Source organism: Planococcus citri, chromosome 1 (genome assembly GCF_950023065.1).
Source record: "Planococcus citri chromosome 1, ihPlaCitr1.1, whole genome shotgun sequence".
NCBI classification, from domain to species: domain Eukaryota; kingdom Metazoa; phylum Arthropoda; class Insecta; order Hemiptera; family Pseudococcidae; genus Planococcus; species Planococcus citri.
In genome coordinates, this window is record NC_088677.1 from 20142956 (window position 1) to 20165066 (window position 22111).

A 22111-nucleotide genomic window follows, 5' to 3' on the forward strand; every position below is an offset into this window, starting at 1 on the left:
CGAGTACTCTCTAAGCCTCCTTGATACGCGGAGGAGGAGGAGGTATCCGGCGCACGAGCTGATCTGTAGTCTTGAATCGGAGTCGTAAAACCGCGATGTGTATTTGCAGCGGTTGTCTTCAGATGTTGATGTTGCTGTAGTGGGGGTTGAAAGTGATTAGCGGTTGGTCTAAAATTACAAGTTTCCGGGTAGTCGTGGGGTTTGATGCGATTTTCCGACGGCAACTCTGCGAACGGCCTTCTTCGTCGGTCGTATCCACTCCGTTCCATGATTCGTTTTGATGTAAAGATGAGTAAACTTGAGACGATCGGGATCGCTAGCTTGTAAATTCAAAGGTCAAATGGAACGAGCGGCGTGAATTGCCTAGCAGGGGGATTTTTTTCAACTTGTTGCTTGGTACCGGGGTATTTCGTTAATTTTTGGTACAATATGCTCGAGTCGATGTCGGCGGAGATGTAATTATTGAAAGAACGAGCTGATATTCGTGTTCAGCGTTTTTCTTCTCGCATAAATGACGTGTTGTCGAAAATTCCCTCAAAAAAAAAATTAAATAACATACATAAAATAAAAACCCAAATTTGCAGTCTCATTGACGTACACTATTGACGTGCGAATAGAGTATGAGACTATGAGTGTAGATGTTGAAAAATTAATTTACGATTATGAACGCAAAAATTGTTTTTGTTTCAATTTAAATTAAATTAGAAGTATTGTCTAATCAGAAACTCAGAATAGAAGAATCTTCACAGGAATCGCCTAAAAATTGAAATAAAATTGCCATTTATTGCTTCATAATTTATCAAATTCAATCAATTAATTTTTCAACTCGACAGAAAGCAGTTTGAGGCTTCCTAACTGGTCGATATTAGTTCTGTCATAGGATCGTCGACCGTCGCATAGGTTCCATAAATCGAGATCGCAGTCTTAACATGATCCCTCAAGATTCGAATCAATTTTTGTGATTCAAAGAACAGAGTCGAATCTGTTCACCAATTAATTCGTTCTTTAAAAATTCGAAAATTAAGAAATACCCCATTTTATCATTTATAATCAAATCTGTCAACAGGAAATACTTAGAAATTGCTCAGCTGAAAGCCGAAGCATGAGCTTCTACTGTCGCAACCGCAAATGAATGTGGAACTGTCACTGGAAATGTGCAGCAGGTGATGGTGATTGCTCCTCAGAAAACAAGGAACAGTCAAAATTCGATTATTTCGATAAAAAGATTCAAACAATGAAATTTTTAAATTGTTGCCGCATATTGAACGAGTTAACATCTACATTAAAAAACATGAAAAGAAAAAGGCGACTTCATCAAAATCAAATGATAAAGAATGCTCAGTTTCTAATTCAACAGCTACCTATATTATGTTGTGGATGTAAAGAACAGGTGAATGGAAAAATTAATTCAACCTCAAATTTCATAAGACATCTCAACATAAGTTTTCCAATCATTTGTACTAAATTTTTCAATATTGTGGTTTATTATTTTTTTTTTTTTTTTTGTATTAATGATGTACATTTTGTTAAAGAGGCACCACATTGGACTCTTGAAAAATTACGCAGCTTGCAAAAAAGCTAAACGAAGCAAAGAAGTGTAGTATATCATACACCTTTTATGTAGTAATATTGGCAATATTGTTTTATCATCAAGTTGTGATGTTTTGAATTAAGCACATTGTACATATTTTGGTTTTATAGGTAAAGTTTTGTTGCATTCTTAAACGTTTTTGTGTATTTCGTTTACTACGTTATGACGACGAGGATAAACGAAAATGGCTAATTTAAATAATGGTGATAGTAGTACACCTTGTACCACACGTCCTTGAGAACCTTCCTCCACCCCCTCCCCCTCCAATACATTTGTGGAATACGCCAGAGAAAGCTATGGAACGCATTCATATCAATTTTACAGGACCATGGTTTCATCTGACTCGTGGTAATCAACGCATATTCCAGATGGATGGATGAAAATTTTTTTCTTGAAAACAGCTACAACTGAAACCGCTATTGGTAAATTACGACCATTTTTCTCAACGTTCAGTTTGTCAGCTCAAATTGTAGCTGACAACAGTGCTCAATTTCGATGAGTTTTGTTCATAGAATTCTATCGAGCTAATTTTCACGACACCCTATCATAGCAGATTGAATGGTCTAGTTGAAAGTGCTATTCACAATTTTAAATGGAGTTATGACAAAATGTTCAACGATCCAAGTTACAAAGGACCCCACAATCCCCATGGGCAAAATAAATCGGAGATGAGGCCGTTTTTTCAGGAGCGCCAGCAAATTATGCGGACTCATGGACAAAAACGTCAAAGTGGCATTTTAATTGAAGAAGCGGGCTCATGATGTTGAGCCCCTACAACCATTTTTCACAAAAACTGCCGCTTTGCAATTATTGGCTGCAATGCGGAGTATTTGTTTGGCGTTTCTGATAAAGACACCAGTAGTACAAAATTTCTAGGAAACTCTCCTATGGCCATACAGCTGTTCAAAACTATCAAATAAAAAGATAAAACAGGCATGTATCACGTGATGTGATTTCCAGGAATACTGATAAGGCACATTCAGTGACATGGAGATTTGGGTCTAGTTAGCTATTAGATACGTTTTCATCAACAGTTGTGTTAGTTGTCTTGGTCTCTTGGTGTGTTTTTGAATTTTTAGGTGATTTTTTTTTCATTTCTGCTATGGTCCTGTGTTATTCTAGTATTTTAAAGTGTGTAAATGTGAAGTGGAGTAGTGTAGTATATTGTACACCTTTTATGTTGTAAACACATCATCGTCATTGAGCCAGTCAGAGTTTGAGGTTTGACTTCTGAAATTTTTTAATGGATGGACGTGGCAGTGACGAAGAAGGGTATACCTAATTGTAAATCAACTACATAGTACTCTTCAAATGACATTATCAGATTCTTCGGAATCGGAACATTCATGGTGCTTATTTTCAAATTATACTAAAATTAATGAAGATGTTGTGGTTACTGTTTACAGTCCCAGCACATCGAAATCTTTTGACAAATGCGCAGTATTGTGCTTATTTTCAAATTATACAAAAATAATGAAGATGTTGCGGTTACTGTTTGCAGTCCCAGCACGATCAAAATCTTTTGACAAATGTACAGTATCATTCTGCAATGATGATCCAGTTGTGACTGCAGAATTTGACAATTATATAGATAAACTGGTCAAAGGTGAATGTAAACAAGAAAAAAAAGCTGCAAATACCACTCGGACTCGTAAACCGGGGTAAATATAAATAAATAATGCTAAGATGAAAGTAGAAATCAATTTTAATCATATGATTTCAAAATATAATGTTTATTGCAGTGTCACTCCTCTGAGATCTGTCCAGCAGAAATACGATAAATTGGTGAATCAACACAAAAATCTCAACCAATATTACAGTAATCTGTATCAGGAACTCATCATCTTGAAACAAGAAAATGACAAATTAAAAACAGAAAATGATAATTTGCAAAAGAAGTATGAAGTTCTCCAGAAAGATAATCATGAATTAAATGTGAAAAACGTGAATGCAACGTAATATAAATTGCATGTAGTGAACGCGCAGTCGTTCTTAGAAAAACTGACATCCACTGCTAGGAATAATATAGATAAAATGGAATTAGCAGAAGCGGAAGCAGAAGCTGAATGTGGAACGATGTGCAAAAATGTTTGAAATTTAATTACAGAAGTTGTTAAATCATTATGATAATTACATACAGTGTTGTTGAAATTGGTATTGTTTTATTTGTTTTCGTAGAATTAAATGGGAAAATAGATATTGATTTATTACTGTTGAATTTCCGAAGTTTTGAAATATTAATCATAACTATGTGTTGTCTTGTTCAAATGATTGTTTTTAGTTTAGAATAAAATGGGAAGCCGATGTTCATATTACGCAGTAGGTATGTATATGAATGAACAGCAGTACATACATGCATGTGGTGGTGAGTTCGGCATGTTTGCAACAAAGGCAATTCCAGAATTTCAAGTAGGAGGTGCGTGAATTGTTCAGTTGTTTACATGACTGATAAGTATTTGACGAACTGGCGAATGCAAGCATACGAGTATATGAAGTTGTGCTATGTACTGTACACTGTAGTATTTTTAATTCATGTGTTCAAAATGGAAGCGACTGATTTGATGAGTTTTATACATAAACTGGAAAAAATGGATAATGTTCAGTTATTATTCTTATTAAAATCATTTAAAGAATTATTTCCACAATGTGACATCATAAGCCCATCAACAATGACTCGCCAAATTAACACCGCTTTAAGATCAAATTAAAACAAAAATTGCAAGAAACAAATAGCATCAGTGTTGCTGCATGATATTCAGAACACTTCAAAAAGATCTTTTTCAGGTATGCTTTAAAGTGATTATTGAGCAATTGGGAGCCAATAAAATGGTATTTACATCACTCTATATAAGGAATTATACACTTTTGCTCCAACCATGCAACACAAAAAGCTTGAGCATTTTATGATAGGTTGTACATAGTTGTTATAGCTACATTTTAGTATTAAGTTTGTCATTTAGTATTAGAATTTACATCACCCTCCCTGTAAACTTACGATTGTACTGGTATTATTCCTGCCGCCCCGTTACCTAGAATATGTAATTATAAGATGTAAATAATATTCAAAAATATAGATACTTTTTTTAAAAAAAATTAAAAAAATTATTCCTGATTTGTAAATATGCAATCACCTATAAGGCTTTTGACGTATTGCGGGTTGCATATCGGTTTGCCTGAACTTTATCGGTTTGGTGGGCATTCTTATCAGTGAGTATCAAAATTTTATATTTTGAGCAATTTTCAAAAGGTGTTTTTGAAATGTTTAGCTTTTATTTAGCTTTTTCTTCAATTTTAAACACTATTAAACCCTATAATGGAAGAAGATCCTCTCTTCTTTGAGTTTTAAAAAGTTGATAAAACGTCTTTGAACCTCGACAAAGAGCGGATCTTTTTCCATCACAGGATTTAACAGTGTTTAAAATTGAAGGAAAAACTAAATAAAAGCTATAAATTTCAAAAACACCTTGTGAAAACTGCTCAAAATATGAAATTTTGATACTCACTGATAATAATGCCCACCAAACCGATAAAGTTCAGGCAAACCGATATGCAACCCGCAATACGTCAAAAGCCTTATTCCTGTTTTTAAAGTAAGTATGTAGTTGATGCATGAATTGATTCAGCTCTGCCTGCATCTACAGGAGCTAGCGAGACCAAAGAATTCAATAAAACGCATGAAAAATAGAAGTATAGTGTATACCACAGATGTAGGTAACTAGGTATGTAAAAGCTGTTTCACTATGACTAAGAAGCAATGCCTCGAGCATGTATTACAAAGCTAAGCTCAACATCCACAACTTCACTTTTTGTCTCAAAGGTAGAGCTGTTCATTGTTACTATTGGGATGAGACTTCCTGTGATCTATATGCGGATGTATTCGCTTCAATGTTGAACAACTTTGTGGAAAATGAGATTAAGATATGTACCTACTGTGTTACATTAGGTTGTGTATTTTTGTTTGGAAAAATGCCGAGTAATGTAATGTTACCAGCGGATTCGCCCCTGTTGAAGTACAATTACAGCGAAACACCATGTAACTTTTGGATTGTAATGGAACATACTGGAGAATTAAGTATAATTCACGAGCAAATGTTCACTGATGAAAAATTGATGCATTTCGGTTGGCCTCCATGGGAATTGTGTGGTTTCAAACAGGATTGTGCACATTGCTCAAAAATTTCAAGATACTTTAGTGCAAAAACACTTGGAGAAGGGGCATACCCAGATGGAGTGCGATCTGGTCCACAGCACAGTTGAAAATCAAATTTGTAATGCTGAAATTTACTTGCCGAGTGGTTATATTAACCCAGCACAAGCAGCAAGACCAGACCAACCATACAGGGTTGAATATTTGGAGCATTCTTTTCTTTCCCCCAAAAATATTGTGATTTAGATTACTACAAAACTATTCGGCCTTCCATAAAAGTTGGTCACCCGATAGTCACTGATACCTATACGAGCTTTAAAATACAGCCCAGATGGCCAATGTATCGGCCACTCAACAGCAACACCAACGAACATGACTTTACCACTTTTCATCATTTTTCCCATTTTTCATTATTAATTATTAATTAATCATAAAAACTAAAAAGAAATGTGGAATAAAAACATGTATGTAAATTCAACATTTAACACAGAAAGAAAGAAATAATGTGAGTTGATATATTCAATTAAATTTCAGATGAAAATCCACCAGGAAAAGAAAAATCAACTTTGTCACTTAAAACTGCACAAAATTTTACATGCCGCAGCCACTCGGTGGCTGTTGATTTTGCCAGCAGTGAAATGTATTTTGGAAAACGGGGATGCGCTACTGATGTATTTTGAAGAGGTGGTGTCCATAGAAAAGCTACATACTCCTGCTGAAATCTTACATAAAATGAAAGATCCGCAAACAAAGTTTTACCTCACTTTTATGAAAACTGTTCTGCCATATTTTGAAACGATGACTCAAATTTTCCAGAGAGAACAGCCAGAAATACATAACTTGTATTCCGAGGTAGAGACTGTGTTTCGTCAGTTTGCTGATTTTTGTGTAATTGAGAAAAATGATTTGAGTAAAGTCTGCAAAGTGGAAACGTTTTACCTCCAAAAGATGCTTATCTTGGTCTCAATTCCGAAATATTGTTCAATAGTCTTCCAAATGAAGAAATTGAAGACGATGTGAAACAAAGATGTAAGGTGCACCGGGGGAAGTCCGAATTCGGGGTAAGTCAGAAAAACTGCTCTAGCTCTTAGAGACTTATATCTGCCGAAGCGCTACTCAGGGGTAACTTGAGGGTACTACCCCTACTTCATCACAGCATAAAAAATTTCGCGACCCAGTTTCATTTTACAGGCTTTTCATTGGTTCATTTTTAGTTGCTGTTTTGAATTTGATTTCAATTTGTAATCAGTGTTTTTCAAACTGCTTTTTACCTCAGAAGAAATGATCAGTAAAAGTGATATTATAAGTGAAAGTATTCCTAAAACAATAATGTAAAACCCCAAGTATTCAATTTTTTTTAAATTTTCAATTATTCATTATTTATATCGCTTTTTCTGACTTACCCCGGATTAGTGCTATGGGGTAAGTCAGAAAAGTGAACATTGATAATTAGGATTCGACTTCATCGATGTGTAATACGTAGAGTAATATGTTTTCGAGGTCGTAGAATCCAAATCTAGAGTTATTTTTTTTGTAGGAGTGGGGGGTGAGGCGTGGGGAGGGGGCAATTCTAAATTTTTCGTACATTATTGTGTAATATGTCGATTGATATATTTTCGAGGTCGTAGAATCCGAATCCGGAGTTATTTTTTTTGTAGGAGTGGGGGGTGAGGCGTGGGGAGAGGGAAAATTTCGAATTTTTGCTACATTATTGTGTAATATGTCGAATAATATGTTTTCGAAATCGTAGAATCCGAATTTGGAGTAATTTTTTTTGTAGGAGTGGAGGGTGAGGCGTGGGGAAAGGGAAAATTTCAAATTTCTCCTACATTATTGTGTTATATGTCGAATAATATATTTTCGAGGTCGTAGAATTCGAATCCGGAGTCATTTTTTATGGTGAAGGTGGAAGTTGAGTCGTAGGTTCGCATGGGTGGGGCCTACTCCCCAAACGGTGATACTTGAATAGCACTCGACCCTAAAAACTAGCTCAAGATTCGAATTCTGCGACCTTGAACAAATATCAATTAACTTGTTACACAATATTATAGGCAAAATTTGAAATTTCTCTTTTCCTCTTGCCTCGCCTCATACCCCTGCAAAAAAATAACCCCAGATTCGAATTATATGACCTCAAAAACATATCAACCGACATATTACACATTAATATAGGCAAAATTTGTAATTTACTCTCTCTCCCCTTGACTCACCTCCCACTCCTACAAAAAAAATTACTCCAAATTCGGATTCTACGATTTCGAAAACATATTATTCGACATATTACACAATAATGTAGGAAAAATTCGAAATTTTCCCTCTCCCCACGCCTCACTCCCCACTCCTACAAAAAAAATAACTGCAGATTCGGATTCTACGACCTTGAAAACATATCAATCGACATATTACACAATAATGTACGAAAAATTTGGAATTGCCTCCTCCCCACGCCTCACCCCCCACTCCTACAAAAAAAATAACTCCAGATTTGGATTCTACGACCTCGAAAACATGTTATTCGACATATTGCGCATCGATCAGGGTCGAATCCTAATAATACCAATTAATTTTGTAGATTTTCTGACTTACCCCAAAGTGGGGTAAGTCAGAACAAGTTACATTTTATTCGATTGTGCGAAAGCTACTGTGACAATCGCGCTGAAATTTTTACCATAGGTTAAGAACCCTTATGGGAACCTGCATACCAAATTTCAGCCATATTGGTTCATTAGTACGAGAGTAACAGCTGATCAAAGTTGAAATTGTGAAAAAACGTTCTGACTTCCCCCGGTGCACCTTACTAATTTCTACCTCAGGGCGCTTAGAGGTATTTTGCAAAGGTTCAATTTCAATGACTCGTTTTCAGAGGATTTGAAATTGTTGAATCCACACAATATTGAAAAGAACACATCTATTGTACCTTCATTGAAATTACATCAAACAAGTCTAACACCACATGACATCGATGTACTGGATAGAGAATGGCGCGATTTCAAAAACAATTATCTTCCAACTTTGTCAATGGATGAAAAAAATGGCTATTGAAAAGGAGAAAAGAAAAAACCAAAGTTTTGAGTAGATTAGATGGTAATGGATCCAAAATTTGTGATGGTTAGAATCGAATTATTTCAAATTCTGGACTAATGTTTCCACAGTTAAAGTATGTACCTATTAATAATTATTAGCTACTTCTATCAGTATTATTTATCATAAAACTAATTCTATGTACACCTCTATTTCGTTTTTTTTTTCAGCATATGTATTAATAATTGATTGATAAATGATAACTATTATCAGTGTTATTTACAATGAAAATAAATTCTATACCCTACTTGTTTCGTTTTGATTTCAGCTTGGAAATGAGTCCAGGTTCAAAACCCTTTTGGGTGTCAGCGGCTTGGGGCGGCTGAAAGCCGCCATGTCTACAACTACAGGGGACTTTATTCAAAAAAAGTCAGGCCGGCTGCCATGTCAACAATTACATGTTAACACTTGACAGACAGGAGTGTAAAGGGATGAACGCGTTCAAAAATGAACAAGAACAGGAACACGATTGGAAAACGTGTTGCCGTTTGCCATATAAATTAGTAAGTAATATGAAAATAGAGATATTTCTCCCAAAAATTTTCGTATTTTCATGTTTTCAAAAATTTTGTATAATTTTTATCAAAAAAATTAAAATTTAGATAATTTTATTTATTATTATATACCTACCTACATACTATTTTTGCAATTTTTTGAACTTTTTTATCGCAATTTATTGAATCTCCACTTTGAATTCATCATACATTTGGTACATTGGTGCATCGTGTTTCATCATTTCAGTATTTCGTTTTGGATTAAATGCTTCGACTTTTGTAATTAACGCATCAGAAATTTAACATGATCGCTAAAACACCAATGTATGTACTGTAGCAACCTACCTACATACGGACGTATATCAACAAATTACTTGATTTGAAGCAACAACAAGATACTCGTACATAGAGTGTAAACCATGAAAAATTGAGAGAAGAAAGCGATAAATTGAATGTCGAATGCGATGCTTTAAAAAACAAGATGCGAAATACTGCAACAACAGGACGATCGTTTGAGAACTAGCAACGAAAATTTGTATTGTAGATTTGAAAATAAAATCAACCATGCTTCATATAACCTTATCCATAAATTGCATTTTCAATTTTGTCAACAGATCCATGTGAAAATAATGATAAAATTGAAGCGGAATTGAGTACTGATTTTTTTCTTCCAATTGATATAGCTACGATTACAAATGGTATGATTATAATAATTATAAATTATTGACCTTTATCAATTTGATTGAAATGCTAAATTTTTCAATTTTGTCAACAGATCCATGCGAAAATAATGAAAATAATGATAAAATTGAGGCGGAACAGAGTACAGATTTTCTTTCAATTAATATAGCTGCGACTACGAATGGTATGATTAATCAAGTAGGTATGTATATCTATTCTATAAAGTTTGGTCATTGCTTTTGATGTAATTTCCATAGTGATTCTGATGAGAAAACTTGAACAAAACTAAAAATCTTGTTATAAAATGACTAAAGTTCATCTTTAAAAATTACTGCTGAATGGTTTCAAGTAGGGTGCTCATCTGCTCAAAGAGGGGGTAACATGACGTGAGGACCCATATATATGATTGATATGAACCCTAAACTCAGTGTTACCGATCGGCGTATAATTATACGAAAATTGTATAATGGTGTGTATAATTCACCTTACATATAATCTTTGTATAATTCAGACATTTCTGCCAAGAATTTCGTATATTTTTAAAAATTTTGTATATTTTGTTTTTCACAAAAAATGCAAATTTTGAAAATTTAATTGATTCTTACCATTTTTTTTTTCAATTTTTTCGCAATTTAATGAAATAATGACTCTTTACTTTGAAATTGCAGCCAGCTGACCCTATATTGTTATCAGAGATGGCGCGATTCCGATTTTTTTAAGGAGTCGTGAGAATCGCATGAATCCGATTCCGGAATCGGATTCCATTTTCGATTCACCTGACAGATGAATCGAAAAATGTGAAATCTGACTCTTTTCAAGCAGGAATCGCAAATGTAATATGATTCGCGATTCCGGTAATTTGATTCTCGCGACTCCGATATTTCGATTCTCTCGACTCCGATATTACAATTCTCGCGACTCCTCATTAGTCATTACGATTCTCACGACTCCTCATCATTACGATTCTCTAGACTCTCACAATGAACGAAATCACCCAAATTCAATTGAAAAGCACAAATACAAAAAAGTGTAATTTTCATAAATATTCTTTTATCTAATTTTTGCCGGTTGGCGCTGAAAAGTGGTTGTGAAAGTGAATCTGAATGATGAATTTAGAATTTATCATTGTTTTACTAATAACATGGTGAGTTGAAAATTTTACATAAGGTGCACCGGGGGAAGTCAGAACGTTTTTTCACAATTTCAACTTTGATCAGCTGTTACTCTCGTACTAATGAACCAATATGGCTGAAATTTGGTATGTAGGTTCCCATAAGGGTTCTTAACCTATGGTGAAAATTTCAGCGCGATTGTCGCAGTAGCTTTCGCACAATCGAATAAAATGTAACTTGTTCTGACTTACCCCACTTTGGGGTAAGTCAGAAAATCTACAAATTAATTGGTATTATTAGGATTCGACCCTGATCGATGCGCAATATGTCGAATAACATGTTTTCGAGGTCGTAGAATCCAAATCTGGAGTTATTTTTTTTGTAGGAGTGGGGGGTGAGGCATGGGGAGGGGGCAATTCTAAATTTTTCGTACATTATTGTGTAATATGTCGATTGATATGTTTTCAAGGTCGTAGAATCTGAATCTGCAGTTATTTTTTTTGTAGGAGTAGGGAGTGAGGCGTGGGGAGAGGGAAAATTTTGAATTTTTCCTACATTATTGTGTAATATGTCGAATAATATGTTTTCGAAATCGTAGAATCCGAATTTGGAGTAATTTTTTTTGTAGGAGTGGGGGGTGAGGCGTGGGGAAAGGGAAAATTTCAAATTTCTCCTACATTATCGTGTTATATGTCGAATAATATATTTTCTAGGTCGTAGAACTCGAATCTGGAGATATTTTTTTTTTGTAGGGGTGGGAGGTGAGTCAAGGGGAGAGAGAGTAAATTACAAATTTTCCTATATTAATGTGTAATATGTCGATTGATATGTTTTTGAGGTCGTACAATTCGAATCTGGGGTTATTTTTTCGCAGGGGTATGAGGCGAGGCAAGAGGAGAGGAGAAATTTCAAATTTTGCCTATAATATTGTGTAACATGTTGGTTGATATGTGTTCAAGGTCGCAGAATTCGAATCTTGAGCTAGTTTTTAGGGTCGAGTGCTATTCAAGTATCACCGTTTGGGGAGAGGGCCCCACCCATGCGAACCTACGACTCACCTTCCACCTTCACCATAAAAAATGACTCTGGATTCGAATTCTACGACCTCGAAAATATATTATTCGACATATAACACGATAAGGATAATGTAGGAGAAATTTGAAATTTTCCCTTTCCCCACGCCTCACCCTCCACTCCTACAAAAAAAATTACTCCAAATTCGGATTCTACGATTTCGAAAACATATTATTCGACATATTACACAATAATGTACGAAAAATTTAGAATTGCCCCCTCCCCACGCCTCACCCCCCACTCCTACAAAAAAATAACACCGGCGAGCCTTTATATTTATTTACTAATGTTTGTTAGAATGTTCATTTCATCTTCAATGCTTCATTTTTATGAAATTTAAGGAGTTGTGATGGGAATCTGGCTGGAGTCGTGAGAGGAATCTGGTTGGAGTTGTGAGAGGATCCTAAGATGAGTCGTGAGTGGAATCTGAATCGGAGTCGCGAAAGGAATCGGAATCGAAAATTACGATTCGGATTCGGATTCCTATATCTAGCGAATCTGATAAGCGGAATCGGGACTCAAAATTTTGTGGAATCACACCATTTGGAATCCGATTCTCAAGCTCCTGGAATCGCGCCAACTCTGATTGTTATTGTTCATCATTTTCCTGCTTCACGAAATAGCGTTATTGATGTAAGTGAACTGGACATCGAATACAGGAATTTTGTTCTATTGGATTTCAAGAAACTTGGGATTAATACTGAGAGTAGTGCGGTGATGTTCTGGAAGAGGGTATTTAATCTGAAAAATGGAGCGGGAAATCCCATTTTTGTGAACTTGGCTCGGAGTTATAAAATTTCTTCTCATCTTACCATTCTCAAATGTTGAAGTTGAGAGATTATTCTCTCAATTAAAAGATGTGAAAACAGATAAGCGCAATCGACTAGCTACTGAAACTGTTTGTTCGCTTTTTCACTGCAAAGCAGGCATTAAAAATGCAGTGGATTTCCAACCTACCGAAAAAATTATCAAGGAGTTCCTACACAGGCAGGAGCGACATCTTCCGAAACCAAAAGATGATAAGTGATATGTACCAAAAAAGACTAAAGGTACCTACTCTCGTTCCTCATTAGTTTTTATTTTTTCAAATATTAGGTGAAGTTAATAATTTCAATGATTGAAGAGTATGGTATGGGTATTGGTATTATATTCATTGATACGTTTTCCCTCAGATTTAAATTAGTTTGTGATTTCGAAGACTTTTTTTTTCATTTTTAATCAGCAATTCAATTGCATTAGTTTTTCCAAATTTCATTTTTGGAAAATGATTACCATTAGGTACCTGGTACCTTTACTTCATTTTACGATTTGTAATTTTTTGAATTGTTGTTACTTTATTTCAATTTTAAATATTGGGAAATGATTACCTGATATTAATTATCAACTTTTCAAGGTTTGTGATTTCTGGAATTTTTGTTACTTCTCAATTTCAAGTTAGTTGGGAAATGTCAATAATGATTACTTATGTTTTTAAGGTTTGTGATTTTTTATCTTTGAAGTCTTGCAATTTGTACTTTTCTCATATTATTTTGTAAAAAAAAAAAGAAAAGAAAACAGATGTCCTACACACACTATTGCAATTTACAATAAGTTGGAGAAAAAGACGTGTATAATTTTATAACTTTCGTATAATATTTGGTATATTCTAATTCTGTATAATTATGCTCAAACGGTAACACTGTCCATATCTATGCGAGGGCCACCCGACCTAAAACCCGACCACGTTTTTGGCGTTACAAGACAATCATGATGCATCAAAAAACAATGAGAATCGAGGAAAATAATTCAAAATTGAACAGCAATGCTTCGAAAAACTCATCCAAATGGTAACCCTTCGGCCTTCGGAATTATTCATCCCATCAATATCGTAAGATTTATGAATGTTTCCCTACGTATTTTTCCTTGACAAGTTCAATGGTAAAAACCATTTTCGGGTGTGAGCTTTCAATCAAAAATTTCCAATTTTTCCATTGATTTATGATTAGATTGAACGCGTCGAGTCGGTCGAGTAAAATTTTACCACGACGACGACGTGGAAGCGAAACAACGTAACGGGCAATACTTAACCCTTCTGTAGGCGCAAATCGGTCAAAAGTTCCGCAAAGGGATTTCCAGCGCACCCTGGTCGAAAGTACCGAATACATATGAATTGATATGAATTGAGTCCGATTTCGAACATTTTCCGGCGCACCCTGGTCGAAAGTACCGACATGCCGCCAAGCATTTAAGCATTCCTTACATACATTTCAGCAACGCTAAATTTTTCTCCACTCCGATTGGCTCTCGCGTTCTCGCGTTCTCGTACGATCCCACCCACCGAACTCTTATCATCGTTATCATTTTTGAACTTGGAAAATTTTTTTTTAAGAGGGTGCTCTACCTTTTGTTTGTTTACTTTTTAGCATACCCGCGGGCAGAGATTAGACATTTTTCAAACGCATTTTTTCATTAGTTGGAGAGAATGAAAGTGAATAATTATGAGTGAAAACGTTATTACTGTATTGAAACAACATAATAAAACTTTGAAACAAGCTAAATGATTAAAATATAATGAATTCAGACGATTCTCTATATTCGAGCATTCATTGTCAGTCATCACACCATAATTCTGAAACTACTGAAGAGAATTTGATGAAATTTGGATATATTGTGCATAAAAATGGTCCAGAGAGGTTGACGTTGCCCTTTTTTCAAATTTCTTTGTATTTTTGGAGATATTGCCATTTGAAAATTTCAAATGGCTATAACTTTGATTTAACAAAATTAATCAAAAAAAGGGCAACGTCAAGTTGTCGGGAATTCATTTCTGCACAACATATTCAAATTTCATCAAATTCTGTTCAGTAGTTTCAGAATAATCATGTGTCAAGTGTCTGATGACTGACAATGAATGCTCGAATATAGAGAATCGTCTGAATTCATTATATTTTAATCGTTTAGCTTGTTTCAAAGTTTTATTATATCGTTTCAATACAGTAATAACGTTTTCACTCATAATTATTCACTTTCATTCTCTCCAACTAATGAAAAAATGCGTTTGAAAAATGTCTAATCTCTGCCCGCGGGTATGCTAAAAAGTAAACAAACAAAAGGTAGAGCACCCCCTTAAGTTTCATGCGAACCTGTATCTAGCTTTCAATACACAGACAATTTACGATCTAAATGACCATATTTTATTATGCAAAAGGTACAAAAACAAAAAAAATTATCGAATACATATGCCATATGCCTTAGATTAATCAACAAAATGAAATATTTTATAGTTATAAATGTTATAATGCTTTTGGTAGCTTTTGGTTTTGCTCTCATTACAGTAAACAGTAACTTCAATCTTCATTCACTTAGGTACGAAAACGAAATTTCATAAAATAATGACTCAGATTTACAACATAAACTAAATAATCACCAAAGTGACCAAAATCAACAAATAAAATATATTCCTTTATCACGCATCGAATTTCGCGTACATTAACTTAACAACATTGGAAACGATAACACTATTGGGCGGTAAATCATCGGTTTTAATTTTGTGGCTGAAAAGTGAAATATAATGGGCTCCATTTCTGCATTGTCTATTTCCGATGTAATTTGCGATAATCCGAAGGGTTTACAATGCTGCAGTTTCGATGTGAGCTTGAAAATTTTTGTAAGTTCAAAAATGGCAATGATGATAAGGAGTTCGGCGGGTGTCGGGTGAGATAGTGCATGAACGCGAGAGCCAATCAGAGTGGAGAAAAATTTAGCGTTGCTGAAATGTATGTAAGGAATGCTTAAATGCACATGGCAATGTTGAACGCTTTCTGACGCACCCTGGTCAAAAGTACCGAAAAATTGTAAATTAATAAATTCAAGTTACATTTCACAAATTGAACTTGAATTTGATTTTAGTAAGCATTTAGACACTATCCACTCGGATAGGTCAAAAAAAAATTGATTTTGGAATTTTAGACCTGGGTGAACCGAAAAAATTAATTTCGGTACTTTTGACCAGGGTGCGCCGGAAAAGATCGATTTCGGAACTTTCGACCAGGGTGCGCTGGAAAATATTCAAAATCAGAATTTCGGTACTTTTGACCAGGGTGCGCCAAAAATAGCATGTGACTGCTCGAGGGTTAACATGTGTCACGTTTCAAGAGATTTCAGTCTTCACGAATTCGTTGATTGAATGCAATTATCAACACCAAGAGAGTATCTGCTACTGTAATTTTCATTATTCAACTAATCAGCAGATAATGTACTTACTGTATTTCGTAATGCATTTACACATGATAGATATCTACGAGAAACTCACAAAGTCGCGAGTAAACTTCTAATATCTACAGCGAGTTTGCTTTGCAACTACCCTGTTCCGTTACCATGACGTAACCGTGGTAAAATTCTACTCAACGAGCTCAATCAAATCACTCGAAATCTTCAGATGTAAAGCTCATACTCGAAAATGGTTATCACCATTGAATTTATCGAGGAAAAATACACGAGAAAACATTCACAAATCTTCCAAAATGGATGACGAAAAATAATGCTCAGGACGATTTTACGAACACGTGTCGCCATTTGATGTGAAGAAGCGAAATTTGGGAAGTTACCATTACCAACGATTATAAAATACGTAAAACACGAAGAATAAATGAATAAATTACGAAAAAAGTTCAACAAGACTTACCCTACCAGGCCATCATGCATCAGGAATCCGAATCCAGGAACAAGTAGCATTTTTATCCTTCATCGATCGACGATCTTCATCTTACTCGAACAATCAAAATCGCGCCAACGAACAAAAATACTCGAAAAAGAGCGAAAAGCAACCGGTAACACGAAAATTTACACGAAACACGCGAATGAATCGTAAATTTCGAACGCTAAAACGAAAATTTCGAAAATTTTGCAATATTGCGTCATATTTTTCATAATATAAAACGTGCAAGGAGTACACTGCACATTGGAGGACCGATACCGAATACCGAACTCGACTGACGGAGGACGGACTGATTGAAATTGAATGAAGAAAAGAAAAACATCAGCTCATCGACGACGAAGACGACGACGAATCCCTGCACAAAACCTTTCAAGTCACGTAGGCATTTTTCTTCATCTTCCCCCACTACCAGCAAAATTGTCATCGAAAAATCTAGAAGCTTTACTAGTTGGGGTTAACATTAGACAACTGCGCAGTAATAATTACATCGCAAATCGCAATCGAAGTAAGTAACAAAGAAAGAGACAGGGTGAGATAAGGAATAGCTAGACTGGAGACTTCGCTTCGGAGTTTCAATTCTTGGAAATCCAACCAAACGAAAAGGACTCCAACACGATTCTATCACGTGATAGTTCGTGTATAACAGATGGCATACTACGTCGCCAAATTATATTCCAGTTCCCCGAATTGAACTTCTAACATGAGAACATGACAATAAAATCAAAAATGGTATAATATATTTTTTCAATCGGTGTTTCCATGAGATAACGTGCAGCTCCAAAAAATTGTTGTGCAGTTCCAAATTAATATCGCTTTGAAAATTTATTAATGGAAAACGACAAAGGTAAGCACCTCACCTGACTATTTTCGAAAACTATGATTTTTACATTCTTGAATTTTATTTGTATTGCCTTCGCTTCGCTCCGGCGCTCCGGCCAATCTATACTTTTGTTTTTCAGGATTAGAATAATTAAACCGTAAGCGTGAATGCTGTTCAAATTTCAAAAATGTACGAACTAGCGAATACCCAAATCACGTTCTCACTTCGAAAAATAGTTTTTCACTTTCTTGAATTGAAAACTTTTGAATGCTTCTTCCTTCACTTTGCTTGGGCCAATCTTCAATCTTGTTTCATTCTTCGAAACTTTTTTGTGGGTAATTTACATTTTGATTTTCAACGATTTATTTCATACTTCATGACAGTATGTAATAGGTATACTTATTGCATTATTTTATTACCAAGTTCAGAAATTTTTCAATTTCATCAATTTTTGCCAAGTTGTCTAGAAATTGCGATGCTTTTTTGATAATTTTCATTTTCTTTAATGATTCATTTCGTAATTCTAATACGTTTTCAGGAATATTTCGTGCAATTTTTGGTGAATTTTACTAAAATTTTATCACTTCCTGACAAGTTTCATTAATTTTCATGCTTTATTCCAGTTTTTTTTCTTTTTGATCAATTTTATTTTTTCAGAAATTTTTATCTACTCAAGAAATTTAATGTTTTTGAAAAATTATTTCAAATTCCGACTTTCTCATGCTAAATGATCTTGTTCTTTTGTCATAGGTGCCTACTCTTGGATAAACCTTGGCTGCGACATTGATTTAATGAGAGTGACACTAATTACCGGTACAATAATATGTCTAGATCCTGTACTTTTTTTAAAAAAAAAAAAATTAACGTACTAAGAAAATCTTTCAAATTCTATAATTTTAAAAGCCAAAAAATAAACTCCTTGCATAAAAAAACATCGTTTTTAGCTCTCTCAAAATATAAATTTTCATGAATTTTTGGTCCTCGATTCTCGATTCACTAAGGCTCGTCTTCTTTTTTTTAATAAAACTGATAGTGAGAAGAACCGCGAGAAGAAATCAAAGAAAGTATAGGAGAAGATATTCCAGGAAGTTTTTAATTTTCACGCCTTCAATAAGTTGACGATTCTTACTCAAATTCGAATGTTTGAGATTGAAAAACCAAATTAAATGACTCTACGGCGTGCCTCAAATGATGAATGATGATCTCAAGTTTGGCCAAAAAGAAGCGTTTTGAGACTATACCTATCATGAGTTTTTTTAAATGAAAAACTTGTACTGGTTAATTAGGTTGTGATATTTTTTTTTAGAAATTGAATTTGAATGATCATTCATTTTGGAAATTGAGGATTTTCCATCGACCTTTTATGGAGAATAAAAGGTCGATGGGATTTTCTTTGATTTTCTTCAAAAAGATTACCTGTACGAGTATGCTGATTTCCAAAGTCGAGAAACAAAAAGCAAAGTTGATAGTTTGCTGGTAAATTTCATCACCTGAAAAGTTTTTCGATTGTTCATCTTTTTTCACAAGACACTCGAAAGAAAAATTCGATGCTTCAAAACGCAAAGTTTGATTTCCTTTTTTCAACAACATCGACAGCTCGTAAGAAAAAAATTTATAACTCAACATTGATTGAATTTTAGTTCGGAATTTAGATTTCAAAAATATTGTTGATTTTTTTTTTTTTAAATTAACTAAATTTTTATGATTTTGAATTTCAAAAAATGTCTACTTAAAATTTTGTACGAGCGCAAAATTAGTTGAAACATTTTGGAATTTGAGAGAGAAATTGAGATGTAAATTCCTCATTTCAAAGTAAGAATTAAATCCATGAGTTTTATAGAATGAAAATTTTTTCTATTGAAAAATTCTAATAATTAGTGCATAAAAACAACATCAGGTTTTTTGCTTCAATCGAATTTCCTAACATTTTCAAATAGTATTCGATCAGAATCGAAAACCATGGATGGCGTTATTTTACGTTACCTAGGTATTTCATTCCAATTTTGTTGAAATGTAAAGAAGTTTTTTTGGTCATTGTTTCTTTTGAGAGGGCTGACAGCCTTTTTGAGTAGATAGTAGGTACCTATGTATTCCTGATTTTTTCATTATTTTTTAAAGTTAACATTTTGTTGAGTTTTTTCAATTAAGTAGGTAGGTAGGTAGGTACCTAATCAATTTTTTCAGATGAATTTTCTTGTTTCTTTCTTTGCAAGATCTGATAGATTTTTTCGACGATTCTAAGTACCTATTTTGTTTATTTCGTTGAACTTTGAGTAAGTTAATAAGGACTGCAATATTTCAATATTCGTAAACGTAACATCCAGCCAAAAAAAAACTATGCTAGAAGTCACGTTCGGGTTCAAGTACAAAGTAAAAAAAAAATTAAAATGCATTTTTAATCGTTGATTATAACAAAAAACCTTAAAAGTTATATAACATCATTACAAAAAAACCTGTACAAAAAAATAAATAATTATTAAAAAAATCTCTTATCTATGAAAGTCAACGTTTACAGATCGTACAATATTCCAATACCGGAAAATGTACCGATCAATACCACGAATGCTTGCTGAGAAAATTAGTTGTAGTAATTATTGCGTAATAGTTTCGTGTCGTTCATCTCGAACGATAATTTCGCAATAAATAGTACGACTATTTTTCTGTTGAAAAAAAAAATCACTTAATGCGTAGAAGTTTGATTTTGAGCAGCTACTTCGACTGGTTTAACACCAGCGAGTAAAGATCTGGCAGCATTTGTGAGTTTTTGAGACACTAGATGAGCTAAATTGGCCGATCTCTTCCATAAGAATTCGGTCGTCTTGTCGTTATCGTTGGCGGTCTGGATTCTCATCTGAGATAAACATAAATGAAAAATTAATGTAAGAGTGCCAAAAACTTAATCATGTGAATCATAAACATGAGCGGTGTAACGTAACGTGACGATTATTTCAGCTAGGGCAAAATAAATTCTGACCAGGGAATGGAAATAATCCGGAGGAAGTGTTGATAAAGTGGCGGAGGGATTTTAGACTACTTGAATGTTGCTAAAAAAATTAAATTATTAAGGAAAATCCTCATTTTTGAGCCTTTAGCAAAGGGATTTTCGGATTTTGAAGTTTTGAAGAAAGCTGGCAAAATAAAAAAATTAAGCAACAATTTTCAAAAACCGTATCTACATCTACTGACTAAATTTTCAAAATCATCATCTCAATCGTTCATTTTCAGAACTGGAAAATCAAAAAATTCTCTGAAGCCTCTAGAAAAATTCGTACCATTACCTCATTCGAGCTTCTGAAAATACAGCTTGTAAGCCAAATGTCATCATTCTCATTATACCTCAATTTCATCAATTTCTGAGTTTTTCACGAAAAATGTACCGAATAATGTGTTTTAACAAATTCAATAAAAATTGAAAAACACAATTCTGCAGCCGAAATTTTGTTCGAAGGTGTATTTTTGGATTTCTAAGAAAAACTTGCCCAGATTTTTGTTTCTCTATTTTTTTATGATTATTATTTTTTAGATAAAAATAATAAAACATTGAAACTCAGTTTTCCAACAGTTTTTTTGAAAATATTTTTTCACATTTTTTAAACCTCTTTCCTTCAACACTGTTTTATCGGTTGAAGAGAGTTCTTCAAATTTTAGAGGTTTCAGTAAAATATTATTTTTGGTTCTGAGAGCAATATTCAAAAACTTTGAATTTTTTTAAATTCTTTTTATTTTTTGAAAATACCGCATCGAATAATCATCTTTTGATTTTTGGTGTATTTCTGAAAATCAAATTTGAGCCAAAAATGAGACAAAAAAAATCAAAACTTCACCAAATTGACCCAAGATTCTGAAATTTCGGACCTGTTCTATTTTCTATTTACCAAATCGATTGAAAACGCTTTTGAACTGTTTTAAGCGATTTCGGAGCATCCAACAGATTTTTGAAATTTAAAATTTACATAAAATTTTATCAAAGGAAAAGCCAAAATTCACTCTGAACTATAATTTCAGCGCGTTATCAAGTCAATTGCAGATGCTTTCGAGTGATTCTGGAGCCTCCTGCAAGTTTTTGTAAATTTCTGGAACCTCCAGCAGATTTTTGAAACTTAAAACTTCTATATAAAATTTCACCAAAGGAAGTAGGAAAACTGAAATTTACTCTAAACTCTAATTTTAACACGTATTAAATCGACTGTAGGTGATTTCAAGTCGTTTTGGCGCCTCAAGCGACATTTTGAAAATTCCAGGTTTCCAAAAAAACGTCATAAAATCTGTTCAAATCACCTTAAAAACGTATTGGAATTTTCTTAAAAGTCGCTGGAGGCTCTAAAATGACTTGAAGCCACCTTCAGTCGATTTAATTATGAATTAAAATTAAGAGTTCAGAGTGAATATGGTTTTCCAACTTCATTTGGTGAAAT

General features: G+C 34.1%; 1 protein-coding gene across 3 annotated transcripts in view; it reads right to left on the minus strand.

Moving 5' to 3' along the window:
• Positions 1-20074: 20074 nt before the first annotated feature.
• Positions 20075-22111, minus strand: part of LOC135849763 (germ cell nuclear acidic protein-like) — a 36194-nt gene continuing 34157 nt past the window's right edge. For all 3 annotated transcript variants that reach the window (XM_065370336.1, XM_065370334.1, XM_065370335.1), the window contains exon 8: positions 20075-20547. In XM_065370336.1, the coding sequence (XP_065226408.1) occupies positions 20377-20547 (171 nt within the window). In that variant the 3' untranslated portion in view covers positions 20075-20376. The remainder of the gene's footprint in view (positions 20548-22111) is intronic.